The 19001-nt window shown below is 41.7% G+C and overlaps 1 protein-coding gene across 2 annotated transcripts in view; it reads left to right on the top strand.

Moving 5' to 3' along the window:
- Nucleotides 1-19001, top strand: part of Cxadr (CXADR Ig-like cell adhesion molecule) — a 51345-nt gene that overhangs the window by 24370 nt on the left and 7974 nt on the right. Inside the window, exons 3-7 of one of the 2 annotated variants that reach the window (XM_052158446.1) lie at nt 2393-2597; nt 6816-6971; nt 7662-7784; nt 8245-8383; nt 9441-9624. In XM_052158446.1, the coding sequence (XP_052014406.1) occupies nt 2393-2597; nt 6816-6971; nt 7662-7784; nt 8245-8383; nt 9441-9624 (807 nt within the window). Of the gene's footprint in view, nt 1-2392; nt 2598-6815; nt 6972-7661; nt 7785-8244; nt 8384-9440; nt 14014-19001 lie in introns of those variants that run through there. The other variant, XM_052158445.1, reaches the window with a different exon arrangement.

Below are 19001 nucleotides of genomic sequence, written 5' to 3'. Positions count from 1 at the left end.
TGTCCTTAGCTGTCAGTGACCAGGGCTGCGGATTTCTTCTGTTTTGGTTATATGATCAGACCTGTCTCCTAAGGAAACAAAACAAAACTAGAAACCAAAAACCACACCACACACACACACACACACACACACACACACACACACACAAATCCCACAGAACAGAGTTGCCTCCTTGGCCCTCGTCAGCCCGATGGGTACCCTGGGCCTCCCCATCTCACTCTTACTGCCCGCCCCCGGCCTCCTGACCTCTCATTGTGAAGATGTCTACACTCTGAGCACACATTTCTAATGACGTCTGGTGCTCCCTTGTCCTGCTCAGGAGTCTGAGCCTTTGGTTAACATAGACGAGTCCTCAGTCCTTCTGGTTTATGAGGGACAGTGAAGTCTGGTGAGGCGTACCTGGAGACCCAGCAACCATAGTGCGCCCCCAGCCCAGAGCCTGCCTGCTCATGTCTTGCAAGGAAGGGTCAAGCACAAGAATTGTGACCCAAGATGACACCGGGCATTCGTTCATTTCTGGGTTAAAAGCCTGGCCTCAGATATAATATACAGTAAGATCCAGTGAGAGGGAGATGGCAGGTAAGGAGAACTCTCTGCAAACGAGCATGCCTCCATAGAATTCTAACTGTACCGGGAGTGTGTAGCTGAACGCCTATTTGAATATAGTTAACCTACTAGATGGTAGCTCAGGACTTTGAAGCTGGAAGACTGGGCTGGAGACATGTCTACTTTTATCCTGTGACCCTTTACCGCGTACCACATCCTGGCCACTGTTGGTGGTCTTTAGTTATACAGTCATGCCTGTCTCAGCATGAAGGATAGCTTCTGAGCATATCATCAGATGACTTCTACAATCATTTGGGCGTCATATAATGTACACACAAACACAAGAGCTATGACCCAGTCTTAGGGACCCACCATTGTGTGTACACACTCCTGGCTTGACAGAAGTTTCTCCATGCGGCCCAGGACAGTATACACTCAAGCTTTAATCGGACTCTGTGAGATGAAATGAAGGTAGTTATGCTTATGAACGTGAGGAAACAGCCTCAGAGATGGGCGGGAACAAGTCAGCATCACACAGCTAGCAGTTGACCTTTGAACCCAGAATTCTGCAGTTCTCAGCATTCTACTGGCCTTCCTCATCTCCCATGTTCCATAAACACATTTCGTTCACGTGGCAGAAAGGGACGTAGGTCATAACCACCCCTTAACAGAATTTAATGAAATACTGCATACACAGTTATCTTGTCAGCTTGGAAATAACACAGAAACATTAGTCACATCCCATGTCAAGTGAAAGAGAAGACAAGTCTGGCTGGTACCAGCTAAGTCTATATGACTGCTACAAGAGTCAGCGCTGTCTTAGGGCAAATGTCACAAAGGGCTAGTTCCAGACAGTTCCACCATCCTTGCCGCATTGCAAGGAGAGATCAGTGAAGACAAGTAAAGTCCTCAGGTAAGTGCCGCTTTCTAAACCAGTCCTTAGGAGAACACTCATGTGGCTCACAAGGCCTCTCACCATGGTCACACCCACGTCGGGTGAGATGTGTATGACTAAATGAGCTTCTGAGGTACAGTTGTTTGGACGTGAGTGAAAAGTTTAATAGACAGGAAGTGAGGATCTTGTTTGCTGAAGTCTGAGAATGTTGATTGGCGTTGACAACTGGGTGTGGCAAGACCAGAGCAAGGTAATGGCCAGTGTGTTCAGACCAAGTGCCGGCGCCTTCAACTGTTTCCTATGTGTACTCAACAAACTGATGTTGAATGGGACCTGGTGACGGGCAGTTACCACACATACAAAGGGGAGGGTGTGTGGACTCAGGGTGGCGTGGACATGCTAGAGGAGTCAAACACAGAAAAATCCAGAGGCTCCTTCAGAACAGAGATCATTTTCTAGTTACACTGCACATAACTGGCATCTGAGACAAGAAATTTGTGCAGATTATAGTTGTGTTGGGCTTTTTGCTTTTGTGTTTGTGTTTTCCTGTTTGTTCGCTTGTTTGTTTTGTTCCGTTTTGGGTCTTCGTCTAGTATCAAGAGATATCTTTCTTGGATAGGGCATGTCCTGTGATCCCGTCCCTCTTTGGTTTCCCTGTTTGAAGAACTACAGCTCAGCCCCAGTGTGCCTTCTGTTTCTCATCCTGTGTGTGCTTGGGTAGCTGGTGTCTTTCTAACACAGGATTTTCCTGCTTCTGCATTTTAATTAACACTGGGGAGAAAAAGATATTCTTGTACGTTATTTCCCCCTCCCCCCATACTCCTCAGATAAGAGAGCTACCTGGAGCTGTCCCAGCTGCGACCTCTTATACGTGTCTGGTACCATTCTTTGGCCTTGAGTCTCAGGAGAAGAACAAGATTTTAAAATCTCCTTTTCTTATTTTGCTTTCAGATCATCTTGTATTCTGGAGACAAAATTTACGATAACTACTATCCGGATCTGAAAGGGCGGGTGCATTTTACGAGTAATGACGTCAAGTCTGGTGACGCTTCTATCAATGTCACCAATCTGCAGTTGTCCGATATTGGCACTTACCAGTGCAAAGTGAAGAAGGCTCCCGGGGTTGCAAATAAGAAATTTCTGCTGACAGTTCTTGGTAAGTTATCGTTCCTGTTGTCCACTGGGGGGGTTCCATGGTGACAGGGAGAGTGGTGACAGCATATAGTAGCAGTGCTCATGGGAGACAGGGCTGGTTTTACCTTAAAGTACTTCTGATATCTATGGACATCTCTGGAGAAAGGAAGAGGACTTTCTACTTTGTAAAAGTTAGGAAGTAGACCTCTGCTAAGGTTCAAGTGTGTTGTGACTGACACAAAACTCACTGAGGCTTAGGAAGTGGGTGGAGCTTTTAGGTAAGTAGGTCAGGGAGCTTCCAGTCTTGTGAGGGGATTGATGTAGTTCCAGTGATGCCAGATCAATTCCCAGGAAAGCAGTTCCTACACCTGACTTAGCTTCTCTGACCCCTTCAGGGTTATCTTCTTCAAATGCCAGTTTTGTTTCGGTCGTGAAGTGCCTTCCGCAAACCAAGCAGATCCGGTTGATACTCTGTTTTTGGACCTCCAGAATTATAGAACAAGGGTGGTTTTCCTTTCCAGATAGGGATCTGGCTTCAGCTTCAAACATTTTGTTATAGCAAGAGAACACAAAAACAGAGTCGGCCAAGCCAGGAGTTCACTGGCGTTAAGATTTTTCTTCTCCTCTTTAGAAATTTCCCTGAGAATTAAATCTTTTCATTTCCTCTGACTTCAGCGTATCACATTGAAACATAAAGACTTAATTATCATCATACCTACAGTCTCATTCAGCTTTAAAATGGTTTTGTGCTTTAATCTTTTACTTTCTGAAGGATAGGTGAGATTTCTATGACTAGTTTACTCAGAGTATTTATTTGCAGTTTTAAAGATGTAGTTTAAATTATGTGGATGTCTGTGTGTGCATACATATGTGTGTGCCAGTGCCCATGCAGGCCAGAGACATCAGATCCCCGTGGAGCTGGAGTTGAAGGCAGTTAGGAACTGTCGGATGTGCATGCTGGGATTCGACCTTGGGTCGTCTGAAGAGCTTTATTACATACCCCTATCCCCTGAGCTGCCTCTCTAGCCCCACGTTAGTTACCGGATGCTTCAACTGGAGGAGATGTACTATGGTAGAATGAATGGAACATGGACTTGGGTTGTTTATCTCTTTACCTACAGCTGTTTCTGTGCTTCAGCTGAGGGGATGAGGCAGTTGCTGGGGTGCCTTGTAGCTGTCTTTGGATAGTTACAAAGGTGAAGCTTCAACATCTTAGTAAGCTGTCAAAGACTTAAAACTCAATTTTCCATGTTTAGAATCTCAAAAAAGGTATACAGTTAATCTCTTCAAATTGGGAGGCTCTGAGAGACTGTAACTCTATGTCTAAAGCTTTCTATAACCCCATGTCTAAAACCCCCTTGTAGATTGTACACACAGTGTGTGCTAACTTCATGAAGTAAAATGTAACTGTCAGCTCTCTGTATTACAGTAGTGATTCCCCTGTCTTGTGTGACTCAGAGTTCAGGGAGACCGACTTTTTTGTAGGAATTGCCCGTTGCTAGATTGCTTAAGATACTCTTGGGAATAATGAAGTAAGACATTAACCTCTGGTCAAACTCTAGACTTAGTTTTAGTTTAGGATGAGTAAGTGTTCCTGGCCAGGGCCTCTTTTAAAGCTTGCCTGTGTGAGCAAACGGCCTGGGAGCAGTAACCGGGATTACTTTTGCATCCCAATGGTAAGTGCAGAGGTTGGCTTGCTCCATGACTTAGCACGCAAGGGGTCCTGGTCTTTAATTGGTTCCATTCTAATGTTCCATCTTAAATTGGCTTTAGTTAAAAGTATTGTTTATGATGTGGAAGTGAACCTGAATAAGAACCCAGAGAAGGGAATATGGCCTCACTGCAGACACTAGCTATGTTCCTATCAGGGAAATTTGGACTGACCTTATATTTGTAAACTGCATAAGCTGGTGACAATTTCTTTAAACGTATGGTCTGAACACTCAGATCCTGAGGCGGTGGCTCTGTGGCTCTGTGACTCTGGACTATCTCCTTACCTGGAAGTTCTGAGTCCAGGTACATGTAGAGTGTTTTACACTGGTGTTCATGTGCTTCATGGGGTGACTGACATGGGGTGATTGGGAGCTGTGGGATTTGCATAGCTATTCCCAGAATAACTGCGGACAGAATAGCACTGCTGGCCAAGTGGCTAAGCACAATCATGGTATCAACAGGAATGGCCCTTAAAATCTAGAGAGTGTGTACCTGTGTGTCTGTGTGTCTGTATGGGATTATTCAGACAGAAGTGTATGTGACTGTGTGTGTGTGTGTGTGTGTGTGTGTAGGATCATTGAATCAAAGTGTTTGTGTGTATGTATGTGTGTGTGTGTGTGTGTGTGTATGTGTAGGATCATTGAATCAGAAGTGTTTGAGTGTGTGTATGTGTGTGTGTGTGTGTGCACACTTTTATTCATAGTGGTGAAACAAGAAAAACTCACGTAAGACAGAAAGCATAAGAATCAAATTAGATTGGGGGAAAGAAATCAATGCCCCTGGCATTTATCAGACTGGGAAGACAGATGGTAAAACCAGCCACAGACTTCATAGGAAGCACTGTGTTTCTCGAGGTCTTACGAGGAATATGAAAATGATGACTTAGTGTCTGGCCAGCATTGCTCCCACCTTCATTAGGACACCAGTTCCTCCCTCCTGACAGCCCCCTCTCCATGTTCAGTCCTCACTTTCCCTTCAGAAATAGCTGCCCAAGAGCTGATCTCTGCTTTTTTTTTTGAGAGTATCCCCAAATCCTTCATGGATGTTCGCCTCTTGTGTAGTGGAGAGTGTAGCTCCCTGGCTCTCCCTTCTGACTTTGTAGACTTTACACTCGGTCCTGGTGAGCTTGTGTAAGCAGGTGTTAGAGGTGTCCCCAAACTATGGGGGTGTTCATCAGTAGACAGATGGGGAGACACACTTGGCTGTGCTGAGGCAGCAGGACAATAATCAGCATTTAATGAAGATGACCACTGTTACACCGAGTGTGGCTTATTCTCAAAAACTCATGGAATAAAAGGCCAAAAACAAAAAGAAAAAGCACCTAACCTTACTATTCAAGTCATGATTCCAGAAAGAGAAAAGATCTATGACAAACGATAGAAATCTGATGAGCCAGTTTGAAGTGAGGCTGTCTGCAGCCACTGTGAGAGAACTTGAGAAAGTTGACTCCTGCCTAGTGAATATCCACTTAGCCCTTTCTGCCCTTGGGTTTTACATCCTCATATTGAGCAGACCATGGATCAAAAATATTTGGAAACATTTATGTATATGTAGTGTACAGACTTAATGATTTTCCCCCAGTTATAATCATTATGTATGTATCATAAACTATGTATCATTTATACTGTAATTAAGTATTACAAGCAATCCATAGGTAATTTCAAGTCTAACCAGGAATGGTTAAGTGAAATACTATGCCATTTTATGGAAGGCAGTTGATAATCCTAATATTTATATACCCATAGGGTCTGAAACTAATTACCTACTAAAATACCAAACAATGACTAAACACATTTGTTAAACCCACTAGACTAACACTAATTTTATTTCATAAATGTTATGCCTCAATGAGGTGGAATCAGCATGCAATGCCAAGGTATTAGTCCAGAGTTGGGCTATGTTGCTCGTGGTGAGGTCAGTTGTGATACTAAACCATTGCTCAGAGGTCTGGAAGATAACCTCCCATTTACCTTTTGTGACTGTGCTGTCTGAATGGATTTGAATTCACATAAATTCATAATGTTAACTGATCTGTGCTGCACCAAACGGATCGTCCCGGTGATCAGTGTTCTTAATAAGTGCCCCGATTGTCCAGTCACGACACCTAGAGAAACATGACGTGGCACGTACTCACAGATGGCCGCATTTCACGGACAGAGACTAGGTAAGGACTGGAGGGGAGCTTCTGGGAGCATCATCACCCAGCCGCGTCATCTCTGCTTTTTTGACATGTGCCTTTGGAATGGCAGTGCCCAGAGCTGAGATGCATCTGAGATGCACCGAACTCTCTGCAGTGGCTGCTTGCCTGAGCTCATTACCTGCCTGTGTTTGATAAAGCTGCGTAAGCTGGTTTGACAACATACCTTGTTCCTTGTTCCCTTGTCCATTCTGAGCCCCCATACTGGCTGATAAAGGGGTGAGTGGCTACGCATCATACTCTGTGCTTACGGTGCTTATGTAATCCATTAGACAGACAAGTCCCATCCATACATCCATACAGCTGTTAACTTACTTTCATTTCTCTCAGTTAAGCCTTCAGGTACAAGATGCTTCGTGGATGGATCGGAAGAGATTGGAAATGACTTCAAGCTAAAATGTGAACCAAAAGAAGGCTCCCTTCCACTGCAGTATGAGTGGCAGAAATTGTCAGACTCCCAGACAATGCCTACTCCGTGGCTAGCAGGTACTGCTCCTGCTAGGTACCAAAATGGTACCCTGCGTCACTGATTGAGATTCAAACCTAGTGGTGTTTGTATGTGTGTGTTATACTTTAAATTCCCTGGTCTATATAGAATAATCCAAATCGCCATAAAATTTATTCAGTATCTTATAATCACAACCAAGTGTCCTCAAAGGAGAAATATTTCTATAAAGAGTTTTCCTTTAGAACATTGTAATTGGTTGCTGTGGTAGATCTTTTTTAATGTTGAGAACTGAGCAAGGTCTCAAATCAGTGTCCAGCGGAAGTATCAGAGTACAATCATGGTGGTTCTGCCTGGATTCTTACTGATGTTACAGTAACTTACCCATGTAAGTTTAAACTAAACCTATGTGATGGGGGCATGAGCTAAAAAGTTACAACTTGGCTAAATGTAACCATTCATGTGGTTAGTATAACTGCTATGTGGTGGGGTATTAGCTGAGGCTGAGGCCGAGGGATTACAGTAACTGTAAGCTTGCTTGTAGGACCTGCAGGCTGGTTGTATGAATTCTGGAGATGCGCATTTGCCTCCAGCAGTTTGTCTACACCCAGCATCATCTGTTTTTTAACTGCATCTGCCAAACTTACATTAGGTTCATTAGCTTTATTAAAAACTGACAGCAATCTATCCTGTAAAAACAAATTTGCTTTTCTCCCCTTTTCCTTGCATAGAAATGACTTCACCGGTTATATCTGTGAAAAACGCCAGTTCTGAGTATTCTGGCACATACAGCTGCACAGTCCAAAACAGAGTGGGCTCCGACCAGTGCATGCTCCGACTGGACGTCGTCCCTCGTAAGTACACGTCCATGGTCTTCGCTCTGTCAGCGGCTCAGAGCCTGGCTTGGCTCACTCTGTGAGAAAGTATTGGAAGCCAGGGTGCTCACTCTCGTCAGAGCACTGCGTGCGATTAGTCTGTCAGTTTAAATTTGGGTGATACATGTCATTCAAAAGAAAATAATTTTTATACATTTTCTTTGCTAGGCAAAAGCTTTGGTGGTCTCATTTGAAAGTTAATATATGCAATAAAATGAGTCTGTCTGTCTCTCTGTATATACACACACATACATACATACATACATACATACATACATACATACATACATTTTCATTACTAAGTACTATGTTGTGGGTTTTCTTATTCCTGCTAATTCTGTACACACACACACACACACACACACACCATACTTTCAGTATTAAGCCCTGTGTGGTGGGTTTTCTTACTCCTACTAATTCTGTCAAAATCTCACGCTAGCCTCCAACCGAGCTGGGACGATCGCGGGCGCTGTCATAGGGATACTGCTGGCCCTTGTGCTCATCGGGGCCATCCTCTTCTGCTGTCATAAAAAACGCAGAGATGAGAAGTACGAGAAGGAAGTGCATCACGATATCAGGTAAATCAGTGAAAACAGACTCCGCAAGTGTATAACGAGGATCCCATCCCCCAAACTCCCATTCGGCAGGTACTCTCATGAACTAAGGTATTATGAGAATGGAGTGAACTCTGATTCCTCCCTTCAAATCCTTGCCAGGCATTTATTTGTGTTCAGATGCATCAGTCTGACCACGTCTGGCTGGGCTGTGAAACCATCCCGTTTTTCTTGTCCTGTTTTTAGAACCACAGTAAAATGTCTGTCTCGGGAACACCTGCTGTTTCCTATGAAAAGACCATTAAGTGAGGGGGTCATTATGTGAGGTGGGTAGTTTGTGGAACTGGCAATGGAGTTTTAGTTTGTCTTCTTGGGACAGCCTCACCGCATTGCCCAAACTGCCCGTCAAGTCAGAATCGTAGTGTTCCAGTCTCCTAAGTGGTGGGTCACAGGTGCACACTACCACACGTGGCTTATTTTCTTAAATATTCTAAACTTGTAGATTTTAACTAGGGTTACACTTAAAAAAAAAAAAAAAGAACACATGACTTAAACAGCTTAACAACTTGGAAATTGTTGTTAGGTCTGGAGATGGGAGATCTGAACGCTTCTTTTTTAAGATGCACCCAAAGTTATTCAGGTTTATATTCTGTGTCCGTGCTTGATGGAAATTCTTAGGTACCAATTATAAGACTTTGAAAACAGAAATATGTAGTTTCAGGCTGAAGTCTTATAGGACTTTCACAGCGAAAAGGAATTCTTTCCTTCCTTTTAGGAACAGAATACGCATATATGTCGGTGCTTTATTAGGTATTAAATTTATGGCTGAACTACATGATCACTGATGCTGGGATATGAAAATGTCTTCCTCATTACACATGACAAGACATATGCATTTGTGCAAAAGCCGTAGTTCAGTTACTGTTCCTTAAGGCCTGACCAAGATAATAAATTGGGACAGGTGCACAGTTAATGATGGGAAGCCTACTCAGCTCAGTGTTTGTATGTTTGTACTTAGCCATGCTTCTTCGTAGCTTCAGAATCTAAGTTTTTAGCATGTGCTGGGGACTTAATTTTCCAGGGAAGATGTGCCTCCTCCAAAGAGCCGGACATCCACTGCCAGGAGCTATATCGGCAGCAACCACTCCTCCCTGGGATCCATGTCCCCTTCCAACATGGAGGGGTATTCCAAGACGCAGTACAACCAAGTCCCCAGCGAAGACTTTGAACGTGCTCCTCAGAGCCCGACTCTGGCACCCGCTAAGGTAGCTGCCCCTAATCTAAGTCGAATGGGAGCGGTTCCTGTGATGATCCCAGCACAGAGCAAGGATGGGTCTATAGTATAGAACTCTGCACCTCTCTCTTCTGCGTTCCATGGTTCGTTTCTTCTCTTGACATATCAAAACTTATTCTATTCTAAGTTTTGTTAACTGTAGCCCTTGTATATGTGTGTGTGTATATATGTGTGTATATATACATAACATGTATATATACATAATATATATGTATATATATACGTACACACACATATATGTGTATATATATATGAAGTTCATAAGTAACATGCTCCGTAAGATTTTTTTTGGTTAGTGAAACAATAAAGGCTTAAGAGTAATGGCACTGACCATCTGGAAAATTTGGAGTTTCTTACCAAGTTAATTTTAAGGGCATCTAAATAATAATGCCCTTATCTTCTATCTTAAGAAAGATATAGCACTTTGAATATGATGTCACAGGTGAAGAAATTTGAGAATTTAGATACATACCAAGTTGATTCTTGAATCATCTGAAAATGATACTTTGTAGTTTCTACCATTTTTAGGCTATCTGTCTCATTTATTTATGAAGAACAGTATCTCTCAAATTAAAAAAAAATCCACAGAAAAACTACTTAATGTATGCATTTGTTTTTATAGTCTGAGAAGTCTAAGTATATTTGATTATCTGTAAGAGTAGGGGACATTAGTGTTTGGAAATGACTGGTTTTATTTCTAAGTCATTCAATAGTCATCTATGACATGATTTTCCTTTCTTTTTCCTTTTGTTGTTTTGAGAAAGGGCCTCAGTACGTTCGTAGCCCAGGCCGGCCTCAAATCCTGATCCTTCTGCTTCAGCTTCTAGAATGCTGGGCTTATAATCCTGGCCATAGAGCAGTGTCTTAAGTATTTAGCCCATACACTACAGAGGCAACCGGAGGTCGTAACGTTCTGTGCACTACAAAAAGCACGTTTCAGCTTCAGAAGCATCTGCTGCTGCCTCACACAGAGCTGAACCTTTGATGCTACATGGATCAGGGTAGGAGGAGGATGGATAAGGGCTGTGTCCATGCTTCAGAGCCTGTGGACCGCTGCAAAACTCTGACCAGGCAGGATGACCGTGTCAGATTTGTCAGTCTGCAGCTAAACACTGGCCTTCAACTGTAGATGATGGTTTTGCAATTGGAAAAGGAAGGAAGGAAGGAAGAAAGGAAGGAAGGAAGGAAGGAAGGAAGGAAGGAAGGAAAATTTAACTTACTTATTTGGCAGTAATGGGCGAGAATTCTCAAATTACTGACTTTGAAATTTGTGTTTTTGTTCCGTGACAGACCGTACTGCATATTTTATGTTGTAGAAACAGGTAATCTAGGCTTTTGATTTTGGAGTGCGGTTCCTGGAGGCTATTTTTCTCTAAGAGTCAGTGAACAAATATATTTGAGGCAGGTTACTTGTCTTCCACTAGTCCTGAATTCCAGACACGGGCAGTGTGCTTGGTGACCTGTGGCCAAAACTGCCTCTCTACTGTTGTCAGAAATCAAATTTGAGACTTAGTTTTGTGAAAGTGACTTACTCTTAAAAGAAATTTTAAAAGGAGTAAAGGGAATACTCCTGTCTGCCAAATGTATTAAATATAGTTTTCGTAGGAAAAAAAAGTGAATTTATTGTATATCCCTTAAGATTGTGAGGGAGTGTGTGTAGAGTATAATGAGCCAGCATTTTCTTTATAGTAGCTAAGGTCTGTAATAAAAGATGTCATTAACTGCAAATCCTTTCCCCTACCAATTGGTCTCTGTTAATCTCTTCAGGTGCTGTGCTGGTACATTAATAAATGCTACATTATAAATTAATGTCGGCATGCATTTACGATTAAGCAGAATATTGTGTATACTTCTTAATGGTGAATTGAAACTGAATGTCCATGTAATGGATTCGTGTACAGTTTTACATATTTGGAAGCATTTTTTAAAAAATAGGTTTAAACCTCACATAAAATTACTTTTTATATGTGTTGTTTTCATCTGTGCCTTTTTAGGTAACTTTGACTTTTAGGTACAATGACTTTCTGGTGCCTATGAGCTAGCAATCACCTACCTTGGAGGTGTTTAACGGTGAGGGTACTGTTTTCAGAAGCACATCAATCACTGTGGCTCCTTTCTACCCTAGAGTCTCAGTCTCGCCTTTTCTTCTGGCCTCCTCTCTCCTTGATGTCTGTCACTTAAATGAGACCACTGTTTGTTAGGATTTAAAAGAAATTCACACCCTCAGTCTGCTTTGACTGTGTTTCTAGTTTCTAATCATAGCCACGTTTGACTCTCAGATGTTTGGCATTGTTATATTACAAGAACAAACTGGAATGCAGATCTTAACAGTCTTTAGGTAATGAAGATTATGCTAGGTAGAAATCACTACAAAAAGCAGATGTGTGGAATCTTTTCCTTTCCTTAGACTTCCTATTTGTTTAAAGGTAAACAAAAGCTAGAGTATCCAACTATTTTTAGTCTAGAACTGTAGCAACTATAATCTGAAAGAGAAACTTGTTTAAAAAACAAAGCAAAACAACACACCCTGAAAACCAACAGGCCCAGAGGATATGGAATCAGAGACACAGTTAAATGTAAGGCTTTGGTCTGCATCTCTTCTTGCCACTTGTCTCAGTTTACCCAAAGGTCAGACAAGTACTAGGGATGTCCCAGACAATCTCACTGATTTTAGTCAACCCAGGAGCAAGTATTTGCTCTAGAATCAATGTGAGTAATGGTCAACCACTCATCAGCTTTGCTGGTGCACTGTAATTAGAGACCCAGTGGGAGTTTAGGCCTTCACAGCACACCTTTCTGATTCCGCTCTATCCATGAGAGACTTAACCCATATTTTAATGTTCCAAGGAGAACATTAAAACATCTCTGGAGAGAAATGACACTACGGACTCACCAGTCTGTGTTCTGGATACAGAACAGTTTATGAGTATTATTATTGATAATCTTAGTAGTATTTTCCTGTTAGAAAGCCTCCCCTGCTGTTCCAAGTCTGGAATTGGTTTTCATGATTTCATAGTTACATAGTTACATAGACAAATACTTCCTTACATCTGAGTTATCTACCCAAGGATTTATTAGTATGGAAACACAGACTGAGTGTATTTAGTAGGGAAGATCCATATAGATTCTGGAAATACCTAATTTCAGGTCCATATGGCTGTGCACATCTATGATCCCAGAACTCAGAGGCACAGGAAGATCATGGATTTGAGGCCAGTAGCCAGTTCAAAGCAAGCCTGAGATTAACAGAGAGACCCGGAGAGTAAACTCAGTAGTACAGTATTTTGCCTAGAATGGGCAAAAAAGACTTGAGGCTTGAATCTGAATTCTTTTAAGAAATAAATTTCAGACTGTGCCCTGGGAATTAGTTTATGTGGAGAGGCAAGTAAACTTTTTTGATTCAGAAGAACTCACTGCATGTCTTTGGCAATTCTTTAATGCGTGACTTATTAAATAACTACTGTCTGTCTGTACAGCATGTAAATTTGAAGCTATGTGAATGTTCATAGGTTTCTGTTTTTTCTAAAATATTTCCAACAGTGTTTAGCGTGCTCTCAGCTGCCTTATTTCAGTGTGAACAGATAATGTTCCTCTTTTATGTGGTGAATGCTTTAAATATGTCACTTACTGAGTAGTGTGTAGAAAAAGGCTGGCACGAGTTTAAGTGGTTTGCAACATATATATGTACATACATGTTTATAACATTATTGTGTTTCATAGTATAAATGTTCTGGGCAAGTTTTAATATTTCAAATGCCTCTGGATATTCCAGCAATAAAGGCAACATGTCCTGCAGTCGTTTGCCTACATTGACACTAAAATAATCTGTATTTGAGCAAGATTCCTTTTGAAAATATTACAGAAAGAGGGAATAAATAAATGTGTGAATTGTGGTTATTTCTCCTTTGGGAAGGCTGACCATTTGTTTACCTTCCTTGACTTCTAAGTCCAAGCTTATGAAATGTGTCCCAGTTTGTAACTTATAGAGGCCATCAGTTGGCCTTGGTGTTTATTCAGACACTAAGAAGTCTGCTAAAGATGGACTTTGGGATTTCTGCTCATTTGTTTAATGACACAGGTGCTAAGAGGACCACAATTCGCCAGTTGACTTATTCTTCCTCCTAATTGTGAATTTTGGCAATAAACACAGTTGTATTAAGAATACTAATTTTGACACCCACATTTGCAAAGCTATTGGTAGTGTCAGTCTCAGATTTTGTATTTCAAGTATCTGGCTTATCTACTGATGCAGATTTTAAAGTTTGTAAGATCAATTTTGTTTAAAAACAGAAACTTGCTCTTAGTTTTGTGACCTTGTGTACTTTTGAAATAAAACGAAGAAAGCGGTCCCCTGCCTTTGTTGTGGCTTTATTCTGCTTTTCCAGATATCTACCAAAGCTCCACTATGTCTTCCCTTCCTGCTTTCCTGTACCAAGCCTCTCGCAACCTCATGCCTTGAACAAGAAGAATAAAGAATGTAATCATCATGTGTGATCATCATATATTAGCCAAGTATACATATATGGTTTGCCACTCCATATATAATATATGCCAGTGTGCAATGTGGAGACCGAAGCTTCTGGAATTCTGTAATTTTAGAAATCAACTCACAGTTTTCAGGAATTAAGTGTTTATAAATACATATTAAACACATGAGCATGGTTTTCTCCCTTCCTGCTGCTTCAACAGAACCCGTTATTCGGGGTTATTTATAAACAAACCCTGCTTATATTCCTGGAAGCCGGGAAACCCAAGACCATAACAGCACAGGAGTCCCATAGAGCTTGTTGTGTAGTGTCTGTCCTAAAGTGGAAGGGGGACGGGGGGGGGGGGGGGGGGAAGCTCATTCATGCCTTCCATAAGGACACCGATTCCAATCAAGAGGGTGGATTGCTCATGAGGGCCAATTTCCAAAGTGCATCCCCACCCCACCCCCCCAAACCCCATCAAATTAGCCATTGAGAGTTGATTCAAGGTGAGAATTTCAGGAGAGCATTAACATTCCGATCACAGCAGCCATCAAAAGCTATTCTCATGGGCTTGAAATACTGATTTCAGGAACATGGGTCACTAAAGTGTCGGTAAGAACACGTGCTAAAGAATGCTGTGATTACTAGGTTGTCTCGGCCTCAGCCTTGCCAAGCATCTAGGGCTGTCTAGTTACTCTAGGCAACTGTCCTACCCTGAGCGTTGTAGAATGGGAATGGCGTGTCTGCTTCCACTCATTAGATGCCAGTACCCCAGTTGTTAAGATGAAAAGTGCCTTTAAACATTGCTTATTGTCCCCGCACTGCCTAGGGTAGAAGGCTGCTCATGTCCATTTGAGAACCAATGGCTCACAGAATATGAGAACTCCTACTCAGGCTAAGATGAAGAACATGGGACATGAAAGAAGCCATGTTGGAATGCTGACGATTACTGGTTACTTATCTGTATTTCATGAGCTTAAAATGGTGGCAGTTCCCTACCTCATGAAGTGTTGGAAGGTTTTAGAGACTTGGCATGACAGTTATTTGTATCCTTGATTTTTGAGATGCTCGTAGTGATCCACAGAATTTCACATCTGAATTTTAAAATGCATATTACAATGTCACGTGAAATTATGGTGCATACTTGAATGCCTTTAACACAGACAATATTTTAACCATAATGACTCTAAAGACCAGATGATAGCTTGGCTAACGGAGTAAACACTGTAACACTGGATATAAAGTAACATCACTAAATTAAAGTGGTCTAGTAAGTGTCTAAGCCATAACTGAATATAACTTCAAAATGCAGTAACGGCCACAGAGGACAGGCCGGCCCCACAAATCAAGCTCAGGGCGTCAAGGTTTTCTCTTGGTGTTTCTGAAGTAGAAGCCAAGTTACTAAAATGTCTTTTCAATGTTGTTAAGTATTACATAGAAAAGAGAACAGCAAGGAAGTCCTGTCCTTGGTTGTGATGATTTAACGAGCTAATGAAAAGCTTGAGAAATAAATGCTAGTCTAGGTAGTGCACTGCCTAATTTTGATATCCTAATACTTTTTAGTGTAACACAGGGAGGCTGACCTGCTAAGATACCTAAAACATCATTTCTTAGACTTCTTAGTTTTCACAAAATCTTAAGAGTACATTGTCAGTTGACTTTTTTTTAAATGATCGGTCTTCTGACACTGGTTATTTACAAGTGATTTCTCTGTGTGTACTCTGTTTGCTAGGGCTCCTTCCAGAACAAGCTGTGAGCGTTAAGTAGCAGAGACTTCACATCTCGGGTTCTGAGGCCAGACGGCCACAGTCATGGCAGAGGCAGGGACCCCTTCCCCTAGCAGCTGAGACGGACGGTTCCAGGCATCCGGTTTGGCTTTTCCATGGGTCTTTTCTCCCTGTTTCCTCCACAGTGTTCTCTATAAATACCTGTCTCTGTCCATATTTCCTCTTTGCTTGAGGACATCAGGCATACTGCATTTACACCCAACGGAGACCTCATCCGACATAACTGTAATATCTGTATTCAGAGCAGCTCCCAATTCTGCAGTAAGGATTACATTTCCGCCTAAGAATTTGGGGTGGTGGGGACAGCTCAACTCATAATGGCAATGGGTGCAAACTACAAAGGCAGGCCCTAACCAAGCAGACAAAATGTATATGGAATATCTGCAGAGGGTTTCCTGATTAAGTGATTTTGTTTGTCAGGACAGGGCTTCCTGCCCTGGCTATACTGAAACCAACTCCACATCAGGCTGGTCCCAAACTCAGACCTGCTCCCCTCTGCCTCCCAAGTGCTGAGTTAGAGGCATGCGCCACTGCCTGGCTTTAATGTACAGTGAGTTAACACCGACAAGAGTGGCAGGCACCCTCGCTTGCCTCTTCCTCTCTCCAGAGTCTACAATCTTTCAGAACCAAAATGGGATGGTAATCCAGCTTAAACTTACGTGCTTGCCACGTGGAGGTAGTTGAGCTCCCTTCAGTCTGTCTTTATGACTCGTGCTGAGAAGATGCAATCACCCTCAGGGAAGCAGAACCAAACGGCATGTACTGTTTAGTTAATAACTGAGTCTGAATAGCTTTCTTTAGTTCTTAGGGTTTTGTTTTGTTTTTTTAAAATTGTATTTCAGACAGTAATAATGATACAGTGTGAGACACAGGACAAACCCTCACCAGCGTGTTTCTAGTCCCAGTTCCTCTCCAAAAAGCTGTACTTCAAATTCTATTAGTTTGTGAATAGGTTAGTCAAAGAAAAAAAATGAAAAGTCTTTATATAATAAAAAGTATGATCAGTTTCTTGTCTCATTCCAGGAATATCCTGTACATAACACAGGTTGCTAATTTATGTGTTTTAAAGCACATCCTATTTATTTTTAAATTAGTACTGTCAAGATTGGTCACAAGAGAAGAAGAAATAATGTTTTAGGTTTTAGTTGTTTGAAACAACTTAGCGGAAAACACATGTGGGACAGAAAACTGAGCACTTACTATTTGACTTATGTTATGCCTTCTGTTATAGGCATAAAGGACATGAAGTGTTTTTGTTGTTTTGCTTTTTCTTTTTAAATATAAGCAAAATAACAACTGGCAACTGAGTTATACACCTGGACCAAAATAATCATTACTATAGGCAGAAAGTTGGCAGCAAGATGGTAGACCACAGTGCCTGTAGCCATGGCAGACAATTTATGGACAGAGAAAGCTCGCTTTATCAATATTGGAAACAAGGCCACAGACCTGCATTTTGAACATGAGTGGAAGGAATTTCCTACCGGGAACTGGCAATGTTGAAATGCCTGTTTATCTGGAGCATGAGAGAGTGCTGGCTGGATAAGAGATAAAAGATTGGGACTTAAGAGATGTGTTGGTGCTCACACTCCTGTGGAGATAAAGATGAGGGGCAGAACCCTGTAGGGACTGCAGTCTACGGAGGCAGGGAGATGGGTGTGTGTGTGGATTCAGATGTCTGAGTTGGGATTTAGGTCTCAGTGCTGTCAGGCAGTACAAAAGACGGAAGAAAAACAAAACCATGCCTCGGTTCTCAGAGTTGCATACACACCTTTATATCAGAAAGTTCAATTGAGCAGATTCTCAGTGGTCTTAGTTGTAGATAATTTACAACTGCTCTCATCTTACTCACAGTAAGCCACTGCCAAATACATTCCTAACAGTACATCTCAGTGTATATTCAGTTTCTTCAAGTTGCTAGAATTTCTACACAGTACGTTTTATGGAATCAGCATAAACTAAGTGAATGAAAGAATGAATTATTTTGCCCTTGAAAAAATATGATTAAGTGACATATTAGGTTAACTATTCCTAGATGAATTTTGGCCACTGGCAGTATGTTCTTTTAATGTTAAATAGGACAAGTTTCCCTCTCACATAGTCCCAGAACTGTCAGCAGTGAGAACATTTCCAAGAACAGTAGGTCAGAGAGGAATGGAAGCCAGTAACTGCAACCTGTAGTCTTGTAAAGTTGACACTTCACGGCACATCAGGCTTTTAACAAGAAAAGTCGAGTGCTCATGTGTTCCCAGAGACAACACCAATCAAGATTCAAGTTCTCCAAAAGTAAAACAGGTCTTTCCCTGTCAACTAAATGTTCTGTTATGTTTACAGAACTTCAATGTGTATTTATGGGTTTGAAATTTCTTAATGTTGTTCAGAGCATACAATAAGCCACAGTTAAGTGAAAAAAAGTTAAATAACAATTCAAGTTTTACAAGCGAATGCCAAAAGACTTCAAATGTAAAAAGAGACAAACCTGAAATGTCTGTGGCAGTTAAGGACTGAGCTAGTTTTAAGGTGGTAATTTATGGAATCTTCTCCAACACACATTATTAATTTTGTACATCACGCACTTTAGTACTGAAGCAACACTTTAAATCTGTCAGGATGTTCAAGCCACCAGCGATTTGCTCATGCGGACAGTTTAAAACTGACTCCGCCACCCTTGACATCAGGGACAACCTATTAAAATAATCACTAGAACGTTGAGAAACTCAAATAGAAATACAGCTGTTACAGTTTGCTCAAAGATATAGCTTATGAAGGCTTTAGCATTATCTCAACTGTCTCAAGGAGTTTCTTTTGAATTCTTTGAGGCCATGAAGTTTCCTGCAATGGAGCAGAAATGCAGGTCTCCTCAGTTTATCATCTCACAGATTGGGTTTAACTGCCTTTTGTTGTGCTACCAAAGGATCCATTATAACCACAATTGTTTACTGATTTTTGTCCAACCGTGATTGTATGACAGTTTACAGCTAGCCATCTAGGGGAGGAAAGTCTGTGGTGCAGGGTGCTTAATGGATGGACTGTGTCATCCAGCATTCCTCTGGGGACTGTTCTGCAAACCCAGATGGCTCTTGCTATATATG

This window comes from Apodemus sylvaticus, chromosome 15 (assembly GCF_947179515.1).
Source record: "Apodemus sylvaticus chromosome 15, mApoSyl1.1, whole genome shotgun sequence".
NCBI lineage: Eukaryota > Metazoa > Chordata > Mammalia > Rodentia > Muridae > Apodemus > Apodemus sylvaticus.
This window is presented reverse-complemented; position numbering and strand designations above follow the sequence as displayed.